Source organism: Formica exsecta, unplaced genomic scaffold (genome assembly GCF_003651465.1).
Source record: "Formica exsecta isolate Colony F162 unplaced genomic scaffold, ASM365146v1 scaffold116, whole genome shotgun sequence".
Classification (NCBI taxonomy): Eukaryota; Metazoa; Arthropoda; class Insecta; order Hymenoptera; family Formicidae; genus Formica; species Formica exsecta.
In genome coordinates this window covers 709676-734091 of record NW_021848499.1, presented here as the reverse complement: position 1 = coordinate 734091, position 24416 = coordinate 709676, and the positions used below count along the sequence as shown (strand labels likewise).

At 35.1% G+C, this 24416-nt stretch overlaps 4 protein-coding genes across 4 annotated transcripts; 2 read left to right on the top strand and 2 right to left on the bottom strand.

The window, feature by feature from the left end:
• Positions 1–3273: 3273 nt before the first annotated feature.
• On the bottom strand, positions 3274–15340 carry LOC115239161. Its single transcript, XM_029813532.1, is given in 8 exon segments — positions 3274–4116; positions 4266–4485; positions 4568–4787; positions 4910–5280; positions 5395–5819; positions 10758–10958; positions 11436–11929; positions 14552–15340. Coding segments are annotated over 8 exon segments (3048 nt in total). The 3' UTR covers positions 3274–3788.
• Positions 15341–16138: 798 nt separating this feature from the next.
• On the top strand, positions 16139–17840 carry LOC115239424 (GATA zinc finger domain-containing protein 14-like). The gene is made up of 2 exons (XM_029813939.1): positions 16139–16979; positions 17112–17840. Exons 1-2 carry the CDS (start codon positions 16172–16174, stop codon positions 17588–17590), a joined length of 1287 nt encoding a protein of 428 aa, XP_029669799.1. The 5' UTR covers positions 16139–16171; the 3' UTR covers positions 17591–17840.
• Positions 17841–18494: 654 nt separating this feature from the next.
• On the bottom strand, positions 18495–19229 carry LOC115239310 (histidine-rich glycoprotein-like). The gene has a single exon (XM_029813784.1). It carries the CDS (start codon positions 19227–19229, stop codon positions 18495–18497), a length of 735 nt encoding a protein of 244 aa, XP_029669644.1.
• Positions 19230–20433: 1204 nt separating this feature from the next.
• Positions 20434–21198, top strand: LOC115239304 (histidine-rich glycoprotein-like). The gene has a single exon (XM_029813772.1). It carries the CDS (start codon positions 20434–20436, stop codon positions 21196–21198), a length of 765 nt encoding a protein of 254 aa, XP_029669632.1.
• The last annotated feature ends 3218 nt before the right edge of the window (positions 21199–24416 follow it).

Below are 24416 nucleotides of genomic sequence, written 5' to 3'. Positions count from 1 at the left end.
GTCATAAGAAACTTGTAGAAATGAAATGATTCTAAATGCGACGCCTTCCACTCTCGCCACTTTTCCACTCTTTCTCTCTTCTATCATCTTTCGTTACTTACAGATTGAAGACGCGTAATACCTTGTGTACGCACACGGCTTGTGACAGGGTGCCTTGTCTACTATCTGTAATTATACCGAACTTCGTGCCGCGACTGCAGAAACCTCCTATTCCACGAGAACAAATTAAAATAAATCTCGAAGATAACGGCTGCTGGTCTGGTGGGCGAGAAAAATCTTGTTAGCCGGTGTAAAGAGAACTTTTTAAAAATATTTTGCAAATATTCTGTAAAGAGTAAATGCAGGGAAAAAATTCATACACATAAATTGTAAGCTTTAGGATATTGTAATCAGATGCTGTATTTTGTAATATTTAATCTTTTATTTTTTATATCTAGAAATTTTGTCTTACGTCTAAAAAATATATATAGTTTAAATATTTTATGTTTATAATTTATGCACACATATATAAACATACAACAAAATGTGACTAATTATGTTTCTTCCAGTATTATAACAATTAAGACTTTAGACTTTTAACACTCTAATATTGAAAAAAACTCAACGTATTTGTTAATTTAAACCTTAAAACTGAAGTTAAATCCGGCTTTTAGAATGAAGAGCGGATATATCTCGTTTTAGTTTTTGACTTATTACAGTTTCGCGCCCGCCGAGTTTGTAGCGCGAAAACGAGAAATAAAAATCCGGCTTAATGTTTCGAGCGGACTATTGGTTGCCCAGAGACAAATTTTTGCGCGATATTGGAATTCTTTTTCCTTCTTCCTCGTTCGGCTAATGCGATCTCGATAAAGAGAACAGAGGCAGCATTCGATCAAAGAGGGACGGCGTCCCTTCGTCGAGTGGGAGGATGGGGTGCGCAATCAGGAATCCTTTCACTACAACTTACAGAGATGTAGCCGACTCTCTCGCGTTGTATGCAAATCCATCTATACTTGATTATTTCGATTCATCGTCGATGGACTCGTCGCCTGATCGAGTCGATCTAACGAGGGAACGAGAAGGGAGAAATATTACCACGAGTGTTGAAGCGCTGCTTTATTGTTAATAAAAGTTCGCAAAGCAATTGCACGACCAGTAGGATTTGAATTTTTCGATTATAAGTACTATAACTGAAGAATTATTATCAGAAAACTTGCGCGCATTATATATAAATAGGCATTCAACTTATGCCTTTATAATTGCATCTCAGTATCATACTCAAGATGTTAAGATAATATTTCTTGTTTTTCACGCGGTACAATTTCACTGATCGTGAACTTGTCAAAAAATTATTTACGACTGAAATTAAAATCTTATTAAATTTGATGTTTTAATAAAATGCTATAAATTTATTATCGCAGGGTGTGATCGTTATTTATTCTTAGACATTTACGTAACATATAGCATAGACTGTACTTACATATAATGAAAATTGCAAATTGCGACTGTAGCAAGGAACTCGCTAAATCAAAGACTGATAATGATAGTAAAAATATGTTATTCAAATTCAGAGACTTTTCCATTCGTAATTGAACAAGCGCTTTAATCTAATGGGAGGATATCGTCGATGTGTCTTCTCGTTTATATCGTGTGCACGCGACATCCGATTTCGCTGGAAATAGCGTGCAACATTTCGCATGATTGTCTTTTATTGGCGGCTGTGAACCGCGGTTGCGTCTACGAGAATATCGCATGCACTCGTATCGATGTTCTCTCATTTTGTGTGTGTATGTGTTTGCCATAGGAAATTGAAAATACTCCAAATTCCGTTGATGCAGCGAAACGTGATAACGTGTCTCGTGAATGCGAGAGTGATCCGCTTTCGGTAGCGACGGGCTGCTAAAGTAACGGCAAAACGACGCAATTGCGCGCGAGACCCCATCACCCCCATACCTATTTGTATTTTTTAGTCGCGTTCCGTGATGCGCCACGTCCTTTATCGCTTCGCTCGAGCGTCTACCGTCCGAATTTGTTGTGTTTTAAATAAAAGTCAGTGCGCCTGAATAATGCGATCCGATACATTCATTGCCAAAGAAAGAATGCGCATCGATCAGCACTGCAATGCCGAAAGTAGTAAGAGTTTAGAAACGCTAGCATACACGCTACAGTATATTGCACTTCTATTAATCTGACACTCGCACAATAAGAAATAAAATTCCATGGCATAATAAAATAATAAAATAATTTATTGCTAATTTATTGTTTTAATCCTGAATTTATTACTTCTATCAATTAGCAAGAAATTAATATTAAAGATGAAAGTGTTGACTTAATAATATTATATACTAGCACTCTTATTTTCACAAAAGCCCTTAACATATCAACAAACAAAAAAAAAACAAATATCAGCAATAATTGTTAATTAATTGTTCAAAAATACTGCAAATGAATAAATGAGAAATGTTTCCTGCAATATCAAACTTCTAATCAGTAGCCTGATTAGTCAATGTTTCGCTTCTGAGGCGAAGATAGTATATAGCGTATACGCGACTATGTTACAACAGGGCGATGAATGTCATAGTTATCGGTATTGTCTATAGCAGTGTTCGCGATTCGCATAGGTTTCACACAGGCACTTGAAATGACCGTAGATATGTATTCCGCCCGATGGCAAAGGGGTCTCCTAATTGTTGCTGCAATGTTCATAGAATACGTGTACTCGGTCGGCGGCATTTGGCCTTGTGTACGTGCGCGATGTTAGCATCGTATACATTATTGCGCTATACATTCCTTGGGTCGAATATACGTGTTAATGGATCCTTGCACTCTGAATTAGGTCCATCTGCCAAATGGACGCGCGAACCAACGGCAAAGGGAGCCTCATTAACCTGATATTCGAAACACATCGGTCATGTTAACAATAACATGTGGCACTCAGCATCATTTCCGAAACTAATTGAGTTTCAAATTTCTATGAAATCATGAATGCATATCTAGAAAACATGTTAAACATACGATGACTGTACACTCGTAATAATATATTCATGCATTATTAGAGAATATAATTATCTGCGTTTCTATTAACTAGCAATATTCCTCGATTACACGAAGCTATTTCATAATATCTATAATTTCGTATTTTTATCTATAGAGAATATAATTATCTGCGTTTCTATTAACTAGCAATATTCCTCGATTACACGAAGCTATTTCATAATATCTATAATTTATCTTATCTTATCTTTATCTGTTGTTCAATCAGCATGGTTATATATTTGAAATTTTCTTATGTAGTCTGTCTTTAGCGCATGCATATTTATTTATAAATTTGAAAGTAAGATTATGTACATTATATATATATAATCTCGTAATATCCTCATTTTCTCGTTTTTTTTTCCTCCTTCTTTTTTTCAGTTTCCTCTTTTTTGCTTTCTGTCTCGTAATTCCATGAATACGCACAAATGAACATAATGGATCTTGGGATGCAATTTCGTACGTTCACAAAACCCATTTCGCTCAACTACCAGTTTTATACTGACAGTATTCGCTCCTATGCCAAAAATTTGCCCTCTCTCGCTTTCTTCGGCTTCCTCTTTTCCCTATTTTTCGTATAAATGAGCACTGTAAAATTCACGTGCACAAGTGCTCGAGAGATAAAAGAGGTCTATTTCCGCGATTATTTTGCATATTTTTGTTCAGTATTTATTTTGTAAGAGTATAGCCTTATTTTTCTTAAATCGCTTGTCATAATTCATACAGAAAGACACAGGAATCCTTCAATTTGGATTCCTTTAATATACAAAACTTGATTATGCAGATTTTATTTTTTTTGTTACGAACATTTCAAGCACTCCGTTTGGCTTAAATTGATTACGTATTTGACTGTTTATCATAATATTATACAAAAGCTTCAATCCCCGTCCTACAATAGCCAAAAAAGCACATAAAACTAAAAATGATGTTATCGCCAGGAATACAATGATATCTAAATCGAATTGTTGATACCACGCGGTATCGACTCCATTGAAATGTAAATGAGGTGCACCATTGTGACGCATTACGAATTCGATCCACCATATAGCATTCTCTAAACTATCGTAAGGCTTGTCTTTTGTGAGAGCACGTAACTTCAACATTCTATCTTTATATCTGCAAACAAAGCATTAGATGCATGATATTTAATATATGTATATAAATATTGCAGTTATTATTTTCTATTCGTAAAGAGATGACTATTATTGTACACACACGCGTATAAATAATTGACATCTTATTATCGTAATTACCGCTTATCACCAGCGACTTCCAATATAGTGTCGTGCAGTTCCGGCGTCGTAAGCTCGACTATATTCAGATATTTTGCTACTCCCAGAGAAACCATTTTCGTAACTTGATACACCTGATCGAAGACAAATGGTATTCCTATGAGCGGGACGGCGTAATGAACTGCTTCTTCGGTACTTTGTAATCCGCCTTGATAAATGAAGAGCTTGATGTTCGGATGAGCTATGAAGATAAGAAAGAAAATATGGATTAATAATCTCAATATTAATTATTATTTAACGCTAGCTTGTCCGTTTTCACTTACCAAGTACACCCTGCTGCGGGATCCATTTTGAGATAAAAACGTTAGGAGGAACATGAAAGCCATCGTCTTCGAATTTCCACAGTACTTTGTATGGTAAATCGGCAAAGGCATTGGTAAACACCTCCAGCATTCCCTTCGGCAATAATTTACTTTTTACGTTTGTTCCCAGACTCATATAAATGAAGCCATTTGTTGCATCATCCAAGAAGTCCTTTAAATTCTATAGAAGGGAAATTTTATAAAGGAATATTTTCATCATATTTTCTCAATAAAATGTGTAAGAATGATCGACAAGAAGTGGAACTTCGATACTAGTTGATAATTGTTATAAAATATATGTACTTTCGGTAACAACGGCGGTGTCTTTTTGATGTGTAATCCGCTGAAATGAATGATATTAGGTATCTCGGGTCTCGCATATGCTAGCAATGGTTCTTGATTAATCAAAATAAGACTCATGTTCTTTGCAACGTCGACGATATGCGGTATATCCTTGCCAAAGTATTTTTCGGCAATTTGTTGTTGCTTGACCACGAAAGTATTAAACCAAAAGTATATGTTGTACCAAGTTCTTCTAAAATTCATCAATCGTTTCCAAAATGAAAGATTCAACCCTGTGTAATTTTCGAGCTCCCAATTGGAAGGGTGCGATGATAGCACAGGGCTGCCGAAATTGAAACGATGGCAGTTTTGCAAGTCCATGGACATAATACCTGCGGTTATAAAACTCGTTAAGCAATTCATTATCTGCATGTATTATATATACTCGCGTATATAATCCAAGATAATTATGTAATAATTAATTTTAACCATCAATTTTATTTTACCGATTAAAGGAGCATTAAACTTGTGGGCCAGCATGTAAATTGCAGGAGTCATAATCATCTCAGTTATCACCGCGTCAAATTGCACATTCGTTCCATTCGCGTAATATTTCAATAAATCAGGATGACTGAGGACATCCTCCGCGATGTCGTGACCTAGTCTCAACAATCTCGTCTTTAATCCTCCCAATTGCGTGAGATTCCAACGAGTCTGACTCAAATCAGTATCATCGATCTTTTCATATATATAACCAAAGTCTATTTCCGTATAGTTGATTAGGCTAGAATCGTTTAGAATGTTTGGATTCAATGTTATTATCTCGTGACCCCGTTTATTCAAAGCGAGACACAGTGCCCGAAATACTATCTGATGACTGTAGGATGGGGCTGGAGTAACGATCAATAGTCTCTTACTGCATACTAAGTTGCTCATAGCAAGAATCCATAAGATCGCGATAATCGGCGAGGTACAGATAATCAATCTCATTCTATAAACAATAAAAAAAAGAACGATGTAATTATACTCATATATTTAACTCTTGGCGGCCATGTGCGATTTATGTACACAATGTAGATATAATGTGATAAAAATTTATCTTCGGTAAGATAAATATATGTCAATCATAATTTCAATTACATATATTCAATTACATATGTTCATATTTCTTATATAGTCTTCTAAAATAAAATCATATATATAATCAATATTATAGTAATTAATTTTTTTATTTGCATACAAAGTTATTTAACTTTGTATAAAAAAATATAAATTCTATTGTCTACATCATATAAAGTTTAACATTTGATTAAACCAGATTATGTATTACTTACGTGTTGATATTGAAGATATATTATAATGTTGTGATTATTCTCCGCAATAATAGTTCAATTAGTTTGAAAAAAATTAAGAAAGAATATAAGATAATTTCTTTCTTTTAAATTAGTTTTATCACATAATATAATAGCCAATATTGGATAACAGTTTATAGCATGATTTCTGTTGAAGAGACGCGCACAAACTGAATCTCACGGAATAAAATAACGTGTTATGTAGATTTCTTCGGCATGGAATATTACGCGTTAACTTATAATTTTCACAAGCATTGACTATGAACGTGATCAGGATATGTAGTGTTTAGGTATACATATATTAGGTATACATATGTACATGCAACAGGAAATTGCCATAAGAACAACTATATTGTTTATTAAACAAAATAAATAAAAACAATCTATAGCAAACTATAAGACAGCGAAATTTAATTCTTTTACCAGTATTAGTATTATCTGTTGTGTCTAAAAATACGGTAAATTAAGAGTACATATGCATTATGTTAATATAAAATATTAATACCAGTTTTCTACTTAAAACATAAAACCTGTTTATAAATTGCCGACTTTGCCTATTAACTATATCATTAATTATTAAAATATGGTTCTCTCTCATCGTAAAAGTGACGGTCATCAAAAAGCATGTAGTTCAAGAAATATTATGCAATCTTGCGCTATCTCGCATAATGCAATGCCATTTTTAAAGGATCAAGGCTATTGCTCGATGATTTTGAATCATATTTACAGATATAAATATAAATAGAAATCGTATCCGCTTTTAAAATTATTGCTAAAGTTATACTATCAAAGTAATTTAATTTATTATCACAAAAAATAATAGAAAAATATCAATTATTATGTATACACGCCACATGTATGACTAACAATAGTCGTGCTATTTTATCGTGGAATTTTTTTTTATCATATCATATAATACTTTGAAAAATCAACTTATGTCTGAAATCACTATCTATAAAATAAGAAGTACGTTGCAAGAAATTACGCAGATAATGTATACTAAATACTGGTATACTAGGTGATATAATCAATGTTGCGCACGTTTCCATGAATTCGATTAGAAATAAACACGGATTAACTGATGATTGAATTTTCCGCCTGACAATTTAAATAATCTTACGAGATATCGAGATATGTACAGGTGTATCACAATAGCAAAATCTTTGATAGAAACAGCAACTAATGTTGATGCGCATTGATTACAATAACAGAAAGACAAAAGTTGACATAACAAAAAGATCGAAAATTTCAGATTAAAACTATTTCAATTCGGCAAACAATTTTGGATATTAGCGGAATCACTCGGACTCATGTTTACGATGCGCAAATGCATAACTCCGAATATACAGTTGTGTGTGTTGTGCTGGGGATTGAAATTATGTAGATTAAGCTCGTCCACACCATGTTCGAGAGCCTAAATGAACATTAACTCTGACCGTACATATATACGGAGGAAATCGTTTATCGTTACGTACCATATTGCTGACGAGAATGTAGTTTTCTTAATTAAAAATTTGTCTAACGTGTGTGTGTATGTGTGTGTGTGTGATAAAGTTTTGTTACTTTCGTGAGATAGTGAACTTAAATAACTAATTTAAAGCATTTACGAATGCATTTAAGGATCTTTCCTTAACTCTATGGAAGAATGCTACTTTGTTAAATGATAATAATTAAAACGATATAGGCGTGAGAGATAATTAGAACCTGCTCTCGCATATATTCAGATATATTGAACTGGTTCTATTTTGCTCGCTTATATGTATAATGACATGACTGCGCGACTATAGGAATATGGATCTTATCGTCGTATCGGCCAACGGAAAACGTTCATTCTTAGTCGATGCACGCGCAACCCGGCACGCAAGCACATGTATTAAATGCGTTTCTAGTGTACGTCGAATCAAAATCAAATCAAGCTTGGTACGTGATCGGATGGCTGCAAAGCCAAAGAGAGACGACAGGATTCTCCTTCAACCGAAACGACGACTCACCTTGCAGTTCCTCAACTGTAATTCCGACTCAATAGTTGTTACGGTATTAGGAAACTACGCGCAGCTCCCTAACTCCATTAATCATTACAGCACCGAAATCGCCCCAAGATCGTTTTTGAGAAATGCGAATAGTTCTACTCGAATTATAATTTGCCTTGGATACGCTCTATCCGTTAGATTCTGATAAAGATGCGTGTTAATACAAAGATGAATTATTGCACGCATGTGCCAATATAGGCTGCATTCCGATAACTGCCAGTATTGTTGAAAACGTATAGTTTACGTCACGTACAGTATAGATTTTTAGTATTGGCGATGAATATCCGAATATAGTCTATGACTATAGAACATAGTCAAAATTACTTATTTACTGACATATGTTATACATATATAAATCAAATTTATATAAGTAAAAATTAATTTTTTTGTACATTAACAAAAAATTTTTTTTTTGTTATAAATAAGATAAAAAGGATGTAAAATATATAAATTTTATACATGAATGTCTCCATCAGACTTTGTAATCTTAAATTCTTATGTCACGAGATTACATAAGAAACAGGTCTGGAGAATAGCATAAAACAACAAAAGAGATCTAAAAATATAAATATTCTCCAACATTTCCTTCTTTCAAAAAGCAATTTATCTAAACTTGATTTAAAGCAGAATTAAATCTACAATAGGGAAATATCAGAAGATGAATTACACATAATCAATAGTAATTACATATGATTAATATTAATGATAATGAATTTTAAGTGGTAACGAAATAATGACGATTTTATGCAATTGTATATTAAATCGCATGAAAAACGGATTTGTTTGTATAAGAATAATGTTGCACGCAATACTTACATGAGTTTCTGAGCAATAACAGTAAGAATTTAGTAAAACTTTGTAGGTAGTTTATATTATAATATGTCATGTTTATATACGCGACTAACAATTCAACTTTATCATAAGAATACAGTATCGTAAATAAGTTTTAAAATATCTTCACAAACGTTCTACTATAAGCTAAAAATTATCGTAATTTAAAATAATATTACGAATATTACGTTTTTAAAAGCAATTTTACTTATTGCGAGAATTATCGCTATTATGTATTGCATCATAAACAATGCAATTTACTTCTCTTTCAATTTCATAACTCAACTTGCCACGCGTTGATATCGATAACTGGACAATATAAGTTGCAGAAATAGAATCAGACATAACACTGTAAAATATTATAAAAGTTGGATAAAGTAATAATAGCGTTAAATTCTTTAGGCAACATTATTTTCTAAATTCATAATCACATGCTTGACTTAATAATAGTTTTTCATTAAAAATGATGAAAAAATACAGTTTATTATCGTGACTCATGCGGAATTACAATAGCTCTAATCTCATATACCCACGTTTTATCATTGTACGAAATTCAAGGGTAATTTCTATAATCTACTTACCATGCATGCGTTCAGCAATGGTAGGTCGTAATGGACGACTCAACGTCCGTCCCAAATTGTTTTACAAATGAGTTGACTTAGCTCGCGATAAATCATCTCACGCCACAATTCAGTTACCATTCTCAAACACTTTGCATATATACAATAGGATTCGTTCGACGGATCATTAGTGTTTTATGACGGTAGCCGATTGATGATTGTCTAGCTCTGTTTGGGCAGACAATTACCGATTCTACGGAAGTCTACCGAGTCTTTTACGAAAGACTCGGTAGACTCTGTAGACGTAAAGGAAAGCCCGTCTCTTTCCGCTTAAATTTGGAAACCGAATTCCGTACATTCGCAACTCTCCGAGCAATCGTAATTTTGCAGGCAGCAGAAGTTTAGCCGGAGGGCTTTCGTTCGAGAGGTAGAGCTTAGAAGTCAAATATCGGGAATTTCATTTGCGCGTCGCTATGTATTATTCAATCGTACTCAAAGGAGTTTCCTCGCGAGATAAGCTGCCGTTGAACTCATCAATCACTGTTCTCGGCTGTGATAGACTATTCCAATAAGCTCAACTGTCGGGATTAGTACTTGTGAAATCGATGTATGTCATCAAAGTGAACAAAAACTTTGTTTTAGACTATAGTAAAGCACTAGCACACTCTGGCTATTGTGCTTTATGATCTATCTGTTATCAGTAATTTATGTGTATGTATGTGTTTGTCCTTTGCGTTATTTTTAATATATAACAATAAGCACGCCATAAATAATATACATATATTATTATGCATAATATTATGAGTATATATATATATATATATATATATATATTGTTAATGTATATAATAACTAACTATATTAAATTATAAATTATAAACATTTGCACATTGACAATTTGAAATTATACTAAGCACAGTACATTACATTTTAAATATTATAAATTTTCTCGCAAATTACGTTTACAAATAAGCTGCAATAAATAAAATGTTTGATTTATAATGCAAATACGAAGCATGATACTTTAATAAAATATATTAAAGTTTTCTTTCTGATAAAGTAACTTAAAAGATATTAAGTTTCCTCTTCGCGTATTTTTGGCGCTGTTGTTGTTTCACATTTATTATAAGGTGGGCAATAATCCTTGCAAAATGTAACTTCATCAATGTAAATTTGCACTTCGGTATGTGGCTCCTTAATATGCTTAAAAACAAGTTTGCCGTCCTTAACATATTGATCAAATGGAATTGTACATATTTGCTTCCATCCAAAACCTTCCGCGATCTTCGCGATATATCTGGAATGAATACATTATTTATTTTAAGCAATGGATATCAGATTCTGGATTAATATCTACGTAAATCTGCGTAAATCAATTTAATTCTATGTTTTGCGACCCGATTCGCTTAATATATCGCAGAAAAACGATACTCGATAATATCTCAGTATCGAATAACGTTCCTATACTGAAAAACGCATCAAGTTATCGTATATTACACCAGTCTTAATAAACTCGATCGTTATTCTTTGAATATGACAGGAAGCCATATATCAGCTGCTTTTCCCTTACGGGGATTTGAATTACAAGGTAACAGTTTCACTGAACATACGACGTGTGATGGATAGGGTCCGGCGATCTCTCACGTTGATGCGAGCCCGTCGCGAAAATTACTCAAGATCCGTCCGAGACGAGCGAACCGCGTCGAAACGACTGGCATTCCGTACGTGTCTATAACCCTAACCAGAATTCCACGGTCAAGTAAGTCGGACTCACCTATTGCTGCAGTCAACACGGAACAATCGATAGCCGCAATCGCGCGCGAGATACCAGCTATCTAGCACGAGCTTTCTAGCAATACCCTGGTTCCGGAAGTCCGGTCCGACCGCGAGATAGCTGCACTCGAAGATCTTGAGAACGCAGTAACGCTCCCAGAGATTTGGCTTGCGGGTCACGTAAGCCTCGAACTCGATCACGTCGCGAGTCGACCCGCATTCACAACACCTAGCCAACTCGACGAACTTGTCGGGATCCCAAGGACAGGAGCGGGCGTTCACCGCGGCGCCCACGATACAATTGTCCTCTCCCTCGGCGATTATTGTCATACCCTCACGAAGCTCGTCATACATCATCTTTAGCAACGGCGCGGGTTCCTGCTCCTCCAAACCTATGTTCACCATGACTGGATCGTCTTTGAAGAACGCGTCACACATGAAAGTCATTATTCTGTCGTAGTCCATCGGCAAAGCCAATCGTGTTTTATAAACTGGCTGATGATCCTGCAATGCACGAATGTAACAAGAATTTTTGCGTCAATAAATATAAATAAATTAAACGAACTATTAAAAACTTGAGTATGTAGCGAATCTTTTTAATGAGCAATCGGTAGAAAATGTGAGTGTAACTTGTAAAATTTATATTTACAGGTTTAGACAAATATTATTTTTGACAAATTCCATGTTAAATATTGTCGTGTCTCTGTGATATTATTACATAAAGCGTAAACTTAAGCCTAATCAAACTTACGATACATTTTTCTGTATAATTTCGTATAGCAAGACGTAAATAACGTCCTTGATTTCTAAGTATGCCAAGACACGATCCGTATTCCACGCACTTCGTGATAGGACGTGTCAGTCTTAGCAAGATCGATGTCATATTTTTGCCGTGACTTATCCTAAATAAAAATATGTATACATACCGTTATATAATCTTTTGCTAAAACATGTAATATATCTTGTCCCTGCATACATTCCGCGAATGATTTTTACACATTTTGACATAGATTGATTTTATGTTTGATATTTTACTAATATTTTTAGGTTTATTAAGATATACGTTAAATTAAGAGATACGATAACATATAAAAATAAAAACTTAATCTTACTTGGTTTTTTTAAGTATAATAATAAATAATATATATGATCTCTCGAATTTTCACGCCATTTATCTAGGAACAAATTAAAAAGATTATTTATATTTTCTATTCTTTTACATTATATTTCTCATACTTCTGTCATCTTTCTACGATAACCGCATACTTCATATCATTCAAGAATTGCAAAACAAACGCCAGTAATAATATGATTGCTAATAAATTTTTTTATTTTTATTGGTTGGATTTTTCTCAGCGAAGATAAATCGGTGACAATAAACTACCGCGGAAAGACGATCAGATCCCCGAAATCAGCCGTTCTTGGAGAATCACACGAGCGCATCGGACGTGTGACAGTCAAATAAAAAGGAAGGAAAGCAAGATACGAGGCGAACGTCCGCTTTCGCGAAGGATTGGAGATTATCAGAAGATAAATTGCATTTCTTTTCGTAGTAAAACCATCGCCATCGAGGCAAACCGTCAGATTTACTACTTTGACATAAATTATCCAGGAGCTGACGTTCGTTACTTAAGCGTCAAGCTTTCGCGAGAGAATGTTAAACTATCGGCAAAATATCGAAATAAAAAAAAAGGACTTTGAATAATTAAATAAAATTTATTGTTCATTTATTTCTAAGTTTCATGCCGAGCTGCACGGAAATTCGAGACAGCTAAAAAAAAAAAAAAAATACGTTTCGCTTCCGTCAAGAAAAATTCCGAGCGGTAAAACTTAACGTCGTCGTTTCGCAGCTTCTGGAAGACCAGGCCGGACGATAACTCAAACACGGCTCTATTCATTCATGGCCGTTGTACGAAGTGATATGGGTGGCAGCTTGCAGAGCGGCACCTGATTTATGTATTCGCGCCGCGTTCCACCGCTTCCGATATACATGCGCCTTCATATAGAGACCGTATACATAAACGGTCAGATATATATAATACAACCGTCGAGTGTGTGCATGTGTAGATACATGCATCGATGATGCGTATATGAGAGGGTGTAGCTATGCGGGAATATACGTACATACGTACATACACACATACGTTAGTGCGCACAGATACGTATTGCGAGAACGGTAGGTGCCGCGGCTTATTGTTGATGAATGCGGGGAACCCGAGCTCACTGAGCCACGAAGGGGATGCGGGCTTTATGTGTATATCGTAGTCAGACAACGGCAGGGATGGAAGGAGAGTGGAGACCGATAGGTATACGTTACCAAAGTGGAATGGCCCCGCGAGCTCCGCAAGCAAACCCGTAATGAGAACGCGGGGAGATACAACGACCCGTATATGCATCAATTATGTGCCTGATTCTCATTTCGCGGTCGAACCATACGCAAAAAATTGCAATTTATCGGCGCAACAATACGAGAGCATTATTAATATTCGATCATCGGCCGGTTGCATAAATAAAAGTAAGATTGCCGTAATGAATTGAGGGAAAGGGGAAATTAAATTTATTCAAAACAATGATACACTGAATAGAAAATATTTACGCTAGAGAGAAAAGCAGCAATAAAGCTGCAAAAAGGAAACAAAATTGTAAAATATTTAAATAATATTAAAAGAAAAAACAATATATATTTTTTGGTCAATTTATTTAACATAAATTAGTAAAAACTCAACATCACACATAAGTAAATATAAAAGCAACCGCTTTTATTTAATTTCATATTTTATAAACGCACAATGCACATATATAATATATATGATGTGAAATACAATGAAAATATGTATATTTAATAATATGAATAAATGCATTAAATGTACAGTTGAACATATACGTTTAAACATTTTTAAATTTCTTTTTCAAATCAATAGTCATCGTACAATCGTAACTCACACAAGCGCCATACACTTGTCGGGCTGTCATTGTTGAAAGCGAACTTTCAACCATTCGCTAAGCCAGTCTGCTTTATGAATCCGTCAAAGTTCCCGAAGAATCCATCGTAGCGTGACCTTGGGCTTCTTGGTCGGTTCTCGTCTTTTCAAACTTACCCCGCTCGTTGGCTTCCACCTCGACTAATCTGGAACTGTTACTATTGTCTTTCGCGTACGTGTCTTCGGCGTTGGCGTGTTTCCCGCCGTATCGATCGTCCTTCTCAAAGTGTTCGCTCTGACGTCCATTATCGTAGAAATCGGCGTCCTTCTCGAATTCATCCTTGCGATATCCGGCGACATTATGAATCTTCTCGCGACCATTTCCAGCCTAGTAAATATTTTGCTTTTTCTTTACGACTTTTTCTTTATGATTCTTCGCATGATCCTCATTTTCGAAATGACTCTTTTTCGCATCGGAAGCTTCGGTATCCTCGATCTTCTTGCTCTTCTGCTTCAAATCATTTTTTAAATCTATCTCGAGAACGACGAGACTCTCGCTACCAGGATCATTTCTTACAAGCTCGTGCTTTGACGCGGCATAATGTGCATCGTGATCTCGACCAAATTCACCAAATTTACCGGAATTCTCGTCATCGTTTATCATCAAAGCTCGTAATGTCGGGCTATCGCGAACTGACGTGTCGGTTTGCGGTTTCACGAATGCAAACTCCATGTGGGTGACTCCAGGCGGCTTCACGCCCTTATAACCGCGCGGTAGCATCTCTGCCTCGGGTTCTATGATCAAAGGTAGTAGAACCGGATTGCTCTTTGCTCTTGTAGCGATCGTTCTTGACGGGCTATTCTCCTCAAACTTCTCTACACTATCCTCGTGAATCTGGGATAATTTAGTCGCAGATACCTCTTCCTCGAAGCCATAACCGCTAGTTGATTCCGGATTGAATAATCTCGAACTGCTAATGTACATCTCGTTCGATCGATCTCTCGCCGGATGCGCGCAAACATAGAGCACAATGTAGGCAGCATACCAACCTGCTCTGAACCATTCTTTACAGATTTTCATTTGATTTGCGGATTTGCTTGTCTAAATTTATACAATTTAAATGCAAATTATATATGTATATATTTGGATAAACAGATTCGGTACTGGATAGAGGAATTGTTGACGTAATACGAATCGTAAACGCGCTGGCACACACTGTAATGACTGCAATAATACCAGCTCTTTTATATCGCGTGGCAATCACTCGGACTGAGATCACTGTCGATTTCACATGGCCTCAGCGTATCCAACGTAGCGTATAACCAATTCAAGATCATAGTGACAGTTTCAGTACTAGCTAATCAGCGATGCAAGGCAAATTCGTGGGAATAGATCGGAATTTTAGAGAGGAGAAACTTGAGAAATATATGCTAAGTATTCGTTAAAACATATAAAAAATTAATTGCTTTTTTTATCGAATGACTTGGCATTTTATTTTTTCGACTAAATCTTGATTTAAACTATCACCTGGATATTCCCCGTAATTTCGATTAATTGACAAAATATCCTTCTCCGAATCATTACGCAAATCGAGGGCTGTTGGCTAATGTCGGCGAAAGAAATACATCGTCAATGGCATGCTACGTACTTGAAGCATCGAGACGACCATAAAACGCTCGATGACGCTAAAACAATGTGTGACTTACGCGATGCAAGACAAACGTCCTTCTAACGTGTGTATATAAAGACGATAATGCGAACGAACGGATACGTCAGTGTCGAATTCAAGTACGAGACGATAATAGCGAGATTGCCATGATCGCGAGTTTAGTAATGCTGCTCGCCGGCTTGTGCGGCAATAGTGCATCACCAACGGGGACAGCACACATGATGGTCTCTAAGATGAGAATAGCCGATCTCGAGACCTCAGCCGGGGGATATGCGTACAATCAGCAAACGGGCCATCCGGTTTCGTACATGCGATACACCAATCACGGAAGCGGACGTTACTACAATGCACCGACGCCGGTACATTACGTCGCCGGTAGTTCTGCACCTGTTGCGCCCGCCGTTTCTGAAACTGCATCGTCGCACGAACCCGTTCTGCTCGCATATGCGACTGCGAAGCGCCAAATTGTACCGTACGCGTCGCGCCAGCCTTACCCTCACGGCGGATTCATTAATTATGGCACGGATCAATTAGCGAAATACGCTCAACCGCTTGAGCCGCCTAAGCCCGCTGCTCGCGCGCCGTATTACACGCCGGGCGTATTTAAATCAGACAGAACGGACGCAGACACTGTTAAAAGAAGCGATAATAAGGAGAATGAGGAGAATGAAAAAGATTATTATGACAACGATGACGAGAATAATGATGACGATAAAGAAGACGATAAAGGTCACGTGACGGAGAATCACGAGAAAGCAGTTGATTTTATAGCAACCCATCCTTTTCACGATTCCGACAACCCTCGGCCAAATATCGACGTTTCGCTTAAACTCGGCGAAAAGTATTCCGCCGCGCAGAATTTTGCTCATGGAGAAAAGGGTGACAAAGGGTACAACAAACGAATGGAATTTGACGTGGGTGAACGCGTGCAGCATGATAAAAACAGGCAACAAGGTAGATTTTTGTTTATTTTTTTTTTTAGAAACATTGAATTGTTTAATAGCTTTAGATATTTATATTTTTGCACAAATATATACATATATATATACTGTCGAGCGAGATGTTACTTTTTGCTGGATCTTTCAGAACATTATGATATTGAAAGTGAGAACAAAAAAGGGTACAGCGACACGGCCGGAAATTATGGACGCTACGATGAAACTGAGAATGGCGAGAAGGGTAGCAGCTATGGGCAAACATCGTACCACAAAAAGGGCCAAAAAACCAGCGGCTTTCATAAAGTTTACCACAAGGATGAATATAAAAAGCATACCGATTTCTATGACGAAAGCCACAAGAAAGGTTATTTCGACAAGCACGTTGCTACTGACGAACATCATAATGCTAACGAGGGTAATTTCAAGAAAGGTGGACATCATGAATCCAAGTTTGATCATCAAACTAGTGGAAAGAAAGCATTTCGTGATAAAGAGCATATACAAAATCGCGATCAGGGTTATAATAAGGAAAAAGGCGAAAATTCTTATCATAATAATTATGAGGATTATGGCTCCGATGCAGGCACAGGTTTGATTAGGCAGCATAAATATGAAGAAGCTAGTTAACACTATTAATTAATATCGCAGACTATTTAATGCTAATGTAATTTATCTTTTGTTTTATATATCGATTATAGACATAATAAAATGAAAAAAAAATTATAAACGAATATTTTGATGAAATAAATTTTCGGTCCATTATAAACAAGTATTGGCAGTGTCGATTGAATAATGCTTATAACAAAATTATATTTTATAATTAAAAACAAACATTGCAAATATAATTATAAAATAAATTTTGAGAATAAATGTAGTTAATAAATTTATAGTATTAATTGAAAATATAAAATGTTTTTTGCATAATAAAGTTATAAATTTGTAATTAAAATCAATTTGATTTAAATTGGATTGTTCATATTAAAGATAGATAATTTTCAAAGGAATAAATAAAACAAATACAAAACTGTGTCAATTACATCACCGAATGCGATAACTGCCCGATATTACGGTTTTATGGAAATGGTATGTAACGAGAGGCCATATTTTCTTGTGACAGCTGCTACACCGCAGAAGCGTGACTGATATAGCGCAAAACATAAAACTTCACTAAATTATTACGACAGTTACCGATTTCGCGACACGCGTTACGGTCGCGCTGTGCAAATAATTCAAATTTCATTTTACATCTAATATACATTTATAGTGTTGTAAGAGTCTGATTAATGCAAGCTATTGTGTATTCATGAAAACATATAGCAGCGTAAGAAAAATGATGAGTTAATAAATGCACGTGATATTTTGCAGTTAATTGACATAACGTCACGATATAGTATGAGAAAATGTATAAATAAAGTGTAATAAATCTGTTGGAAAAATTTATTTTGCTCGTCGAAACGTACAACAATTAATGCAGCGTGACAAATGCAACTCAACAAGCAATAGGAGCAGAATGATGATTTTCATATTAATATCAATGTCCCTTTTTAAATCCCCAATGCTTGTGATCTTCATGGCCGCCCTTCTTGCCATGATGGGAATGATGATGATGATGCTCCTCGTGATCGCCATGGCCTTTATGACCTTTATGATCGTGATGATGGTGTCCTTTTTCATGATGACCTTTCTTGCCATAATGGTCCTCGTGATGATGATGATCATGGTGTCCTTTCTTAAAGTGACCGCCCTTCTTATGCCCGTGTTCATGATGATGGCCACCGTGTTCTTCATGATGACCATGATCATGATGTTCGTCGAAGAATTTCTTATCTTTCTTAAATTCGTCGAGTTTGTGGACTTCGTGATGTCCCTTAGTGCTGTGGCCCTTGCCATAATGTCCTTTCTCATGGAATTTATGACCCTTCTCACCTTTCTCGCCCTTGTGGTGTTCGCCGTGGTAGCCGTCATCGTGATGATGATGCTTCTTATGGCCTTCATCTTTGTGATAATGTCCAGAATGGTCCTCTTTGTCGTGGTGTCCCTTTTCTCCTTTTTCGTGATGATGTTCCGACTTGTATCCTTTATCGCCTTTTCCACCGTGTTTGTGATGATGATCGGAATGATGTTCTTCTCCATGCCCGCTCTCATGATGGTGAGAAGCGGCTATCTGCAGGTCGTCGTAATGGGCTCTCGGGATCTCACGTGCGGTGGTCACACAATGAGAGGCGATGCACGTTGCCAGCAGGCAAATCGCCGCCAATCTGCTCATCGTGCCGTATTTATCCTCGTTTAATCCAATATCAACGAGAGGTGTTTAACTTCGTCGCTGTAATCGGTAGGTATGATTAAATCGCTCGCCTCGCTCGGATTATATATCGATCGCAGGATAATCAATATGAGGGTAGGCTCTTTCGTGGCTCATTACGTCGTTGCGAAAGCAACGTTTCCTTAACCTGTTTAAATTGTAATGCGGATTTCAGTGAACCCGCGACTATCGCTTGGACCGTTATGTAATATAATTGAAATCGTTGTGTCCTGCTTACCAAACTACGTTTATGCAGCCTAAATAACGCGTTTTTATTGTCTCACCGTGCCGAACCGCAATACACTGATTTTCAACAGCTTTAATTTATTCCTATAACTGACGGAAATTTATACAATTAATATATTTTCCGCAAAGAGATAAATATACAAGAATATAATATATAATATAAACATTATCATTGAATGTCAGAGAACAGTGCTGTAAAAAAAAGAACGCTTTGATTGACAGAGCAGATAAACTTATAATCAGCAATAAAAATCGGTAAATCGTCTTGATTTATATTGTGCATTTTATTTTGTCCATTGTTAACCGCTAAATTGATTTATCTGCTGATAAATTCTGAATTAATATATTAATATATTATTTTATCTACAGATTGTGCTCCATTAAAATCTTACTATACATTTATAACAAAATATTATACAAAACATTACATTTTCTTCTAAATATGTATATGTATCTTACATACATATACATTGCAATTTGATATACATTACAATTTTATTAATATTATTTATTATGCACAATTTTTTTATAAAGTTTTAATATATGCTTTATATATACCTACACATAATTACACATATTTCATATCTTCTTTACATATATTACATTCTTTTTTTCTCTTGTGTCTTTTATTAATAGTAAGAGCATGAACAGTAATATCGTTTCGCTCTCTTAAGTAATTCAAGATTGACAACAATTCTCTACACACATACACACACAACTAACAGCGCATTTAAGCAACAGTATACAGTATAGATCAAATGTTTTACGAAATACGAGTCCAGTATTGTGAGAGAGATTAAACAAAAGCTAAAGAACGAAAGCGATTACGTGTAAAGCGTTGGTGGAACCACAGGTATATAAGCTTTGCTTTAAAGATTGTTGATCAGTCCATTGTACTCGTTGGTCCTACAAGAGAACCAACATGGCTAAATACATAGGCCCATGCTTGCTCCTGGTAATGGCTGTGATATGCACGGTCATTACCGTATCTTCGGCGCGAGATGTCCGAAATATAAAAGATTTAGAAGTATCCGGTTCTCACCATCATGGTCATCATCACGAGCATGGCGGAGGTCATGAACATCATTCTCATCATCATGGAGAACATGGTGAAAAAGGTCATAAGGGCCATAAAGGTCATCATCATCACGAAAAGGGAGAACACGGTCATCATGGCAAAGAACATCATGAAGGTCATCATCACGAGCATGGCGGGCATAAGAAGGGTCATCACGATGAACATGATGAGCACGGCAGTCATCACGAACACGAACACGGCCATAAAGAGTCGAAATTTGGCCATGGAAAAGGCCATAAGAAGGGCGAGAAAACTCACGGTTATCATCATAAATCACACAAAGATGAATTCCATAAAGAACACAAATTCTATGATGATTACCACAAAGGTGGTCACCATGAGAAGCATGGCGATCATCACGAGCATCATGGTGGGAAGGAAGGCCATCATAAGAAGGGTGGACATCATCATTCGGGCCATCATGAAGATCATCATGGTAAGAAAGGTCACCATGATAAAGGACATTTCGATGAGGATCATCATGGCCACCATGGCAAACATGGTCACGAAGAACACCATCATCATCATGATGATTATGGAAAGAAGAGCGAGCATCATGGTGGTAAAAAGCATGGTTTCTCGAGCGGTCATCACGGTCATCACCATTAATCATGCAAAGCTTACCAATTTAATGCAACATGAACAGAATAAACTTTTATATCGTTTGTTCCTTGTTTTTTCGTTAATTTTTAGGATACCGAATGATATAAATTTATCTCGTTATTAAAAAATTAAAATGTCTACAACAACATGATTAATCGTATTATTTTCTCTAATAATTCCCATATACGCCCATAACAAAAAATAGTTTTATGTGACACTTACATTGACATAATCTATGTTACAACTTCTTATTTTAAAACATGTAATATTTTCGTCATGTATGTGTGATAAAGATATATCTTTTTTAGTACAGAATACTTTGTTAGTTTAATATCTTTCAGTTTAGTTATATGTATTTATGAAATAAAATCTAAATTTGAACAATGAAGGAAGAAGGATATCTTAATTGAATATTGAAATGCTAAATTTTCTCTTATCTTTATTAAAACTTAAAGTTTATAAAATCGTTAAAAAATTTATAGAAATGTATAAAATATATGATGTATAAAATTGTATGCCGCTGGGGACAGTTAATAATCTGAATGTATTTGAATCAGATTATAAAAATGAAAACCTTTATAACTGTCTATTGTAATAAAAGTATTTATTTTAATCTTTTTACATTTAATTTTAATTTATATATTAAAAAACAATATTGATGCCGTATAACTTTTTATTATAAATTAATTCAATCTATCGAAAATTGATAGAGAAAATGCAATCACATACAGTATTGCGTAATATGTTTATATAATTTTAAACAATTAGTGAATTACATGATAGAATCGATAGATATATTAGAATCTCTCTAATATATCTGAGCAAATATTTATATTGTATAAGATTCAAAAAGCTTGTATTTATAATTTGCTAAATGTTTCTAATGTCATATAAAAACTCTCTCTGTAAAGATTATTAATGCAGTAAAAACATTTAACATTTTATTAATTATAATGTATGTGATATACAGCTTATATTGTCTGACGATATTTTTACATATAAAATTAAATCAATAATTAGCAAATTGTCAAAGATCTACAGTTTCCTCACAAGTTAAATCGATAATGCAAATTATGAGTATCGTAATTATTTACCAACATACCTGAAATCTTTACTGTTAATAAAAATTCCTATATTCCAGCTATTTATCAAATTCCGATAATAAGCAGCATTAAATTTGCCGTTGGGTACAACGCGAGTTATCGAGTAGTGGTAAATAAAGCGTATCATGATATTACGTATTATATATTTCATTCAATGAATTCTTCCGAAAATACACTATAGCTCACTATTTTATAAATGTAAGTTGATTAAAGAGAAATCTCCTACAATAGCAATAATCATATATATATGCAAATCATGCAGGATATATAAAACAATATACTTTAATATTTTCAATTAAAATTTGTCATTTATTAGTGCTCTCAATCTGCTTTAAAAGATTGCGATACTGGACTGTGACTGCTGTTTATCTTATATATATATATATGTATATGTATACGCTCGCGATATATTATAAAAACAAAGCCGAAACGAAAGCACACAGGATCTACTATCGTATTGACCCTGTCGCTGATTTGATTAACGATCTCACGCTGTAGCGAATGAGCTCGTCATTTCCATGGCGTCCATCCGAATTGAATTCCGGCATCCCGGACGCGGATTAACGGGTCTTTATGCACTTCTTTACTGCCACGTACGATGCAGCGGGTGTTCAGGATCGTGCAAGGCTATTCGCCGCCGGAGATTGCATGCACGCGGCAACGAACCTACTTGAAATGCTCTGCCATGTGACAATTCCGGCAGCCGACGAAAGGGTCCACCATTGTTTCGGCTCGTAATGCATGTGTGGGTAGTTTAATTAATGTAATTGAAGTAGCTGTGGCACGATAAAAAAAAAAGAAACACGAAACGCGCGTAAGAAGTACGCACGACCGCGTTGTTCTGTGATTCTGCGTTCTTTCATGGAAGCAGAATAATTATCCTATTCGACCAAATTAATGAGAGGTTCAGAAACACGTGACATTTGCATTGCACTTCCGCGAATTTCCAGACTAGAGGCGAAATAAAGGAATTTTTTTCACATTGTCTTTCGCTTTTTGCGAAACAAAATATACTCGAGTCATTTACGTTGCATTTCTTTAAATAATTATATGTCAAGTATAGCATATATAATAAAGATAAGTTATTTCTTACGGAAAAGTATAAATATGATTAAAAATACAAGAGTTTTTTAATATATTATTGCCGAAAACTAGTTAAATGAGTTCCGCCCTGAATTCGAGGTACCTTTAATAAAATTTTCACGAAGCCGAAGCAACCTCTCGAATAATAAATGATTTGCGCGCTACAGTCGTATAATGAAAATTGCATTATGCGACCGCGCAAGAAATCCTTTGACAACATAAGCTGCTAGATTAAATATTTGGATTAAGCTTATCTTGTTGCCGTATTTATTGCATCTTGCTAAAAACCAAGATATAATCAAGTTTGTTCATAATCAAAGCTTTACGCCATCAACAGCACGTGTATAAGTGAGTGTTCTTAATCCATTTACGTGAAACATCAGCAGACGCAGATGGAAACAGATTGAAAAATGTGATTTGCCTGTATTTGTTAATTTTAAACAATTCTATTTTACTTTTTTTAAAGACACCTTTATGTAGTAAAAATACTAATCATGTATACTTATATCAAAATTCAGTACTTTTAATATTTATAAATATAATTAACTGTTTATAAATTATATGTACAAAGATATATTTGCACAATTTCGAAAGTCTACGTTGATTAATCGACAAATAATGAGTGCTAATTATGTATGCACATTGCAAGAGACGATTACGCGATACATTGAAGCGATATGTATGTTTTCGACGGCTTGCACTGACTGGTTAAATTATCATAATGCGGCAATATAATGGAAATAAAGATTACGACAAGGATTGAGAGAGAAATTAACTAAATAAATCTTAAAGAATTACTTGTATAAAAACGTCAACATTTATTCTTTAGAAAAACAATTGACTCTAAAATAGTATGTGTCAATCTGAAAAAAAAGTTAATGATATTGGAAAAGCGCAAAATGGAATATATTATTTTTGAATATTGTTATAAGTTGCATATACATATAATATATATATAGTATAATCTTTATTTTTCAAATATTTTTCAAATATTAATTAAAATTATTCAAATATTTTTCAAATATTAATTATATCGTA

Coding starts and splice junctions, on each gene's coding strand:
- LOC115239424 (XM_029813939.1), top strand. CDS start 16,172: ATGATCGCGAGTTTAGTAATGCTGCTCGCCGGCTTGTGCGGCAATAGT. Junction 16,980..17,111: donor TGATAAAAACAGGCAACAAG/GTAGATTTTTGT, acceptor TGGATCTTTCAG/AACATTATGATATTGAAAGT.
- LOC115239304 (XM_029813772.1), top strand. CDS start 20,434: ATGGCTAAATACATAGGCCCATGCTTGCTCCTGGTAATGGCTGTGATA.
- LOC115239310 (XM_029813784.1), bottom strand. CDS start 19,229: ATGAGCAGATTGGCGGCGATTTGCCTGCTGGCAACGTGCATCGCCTCT.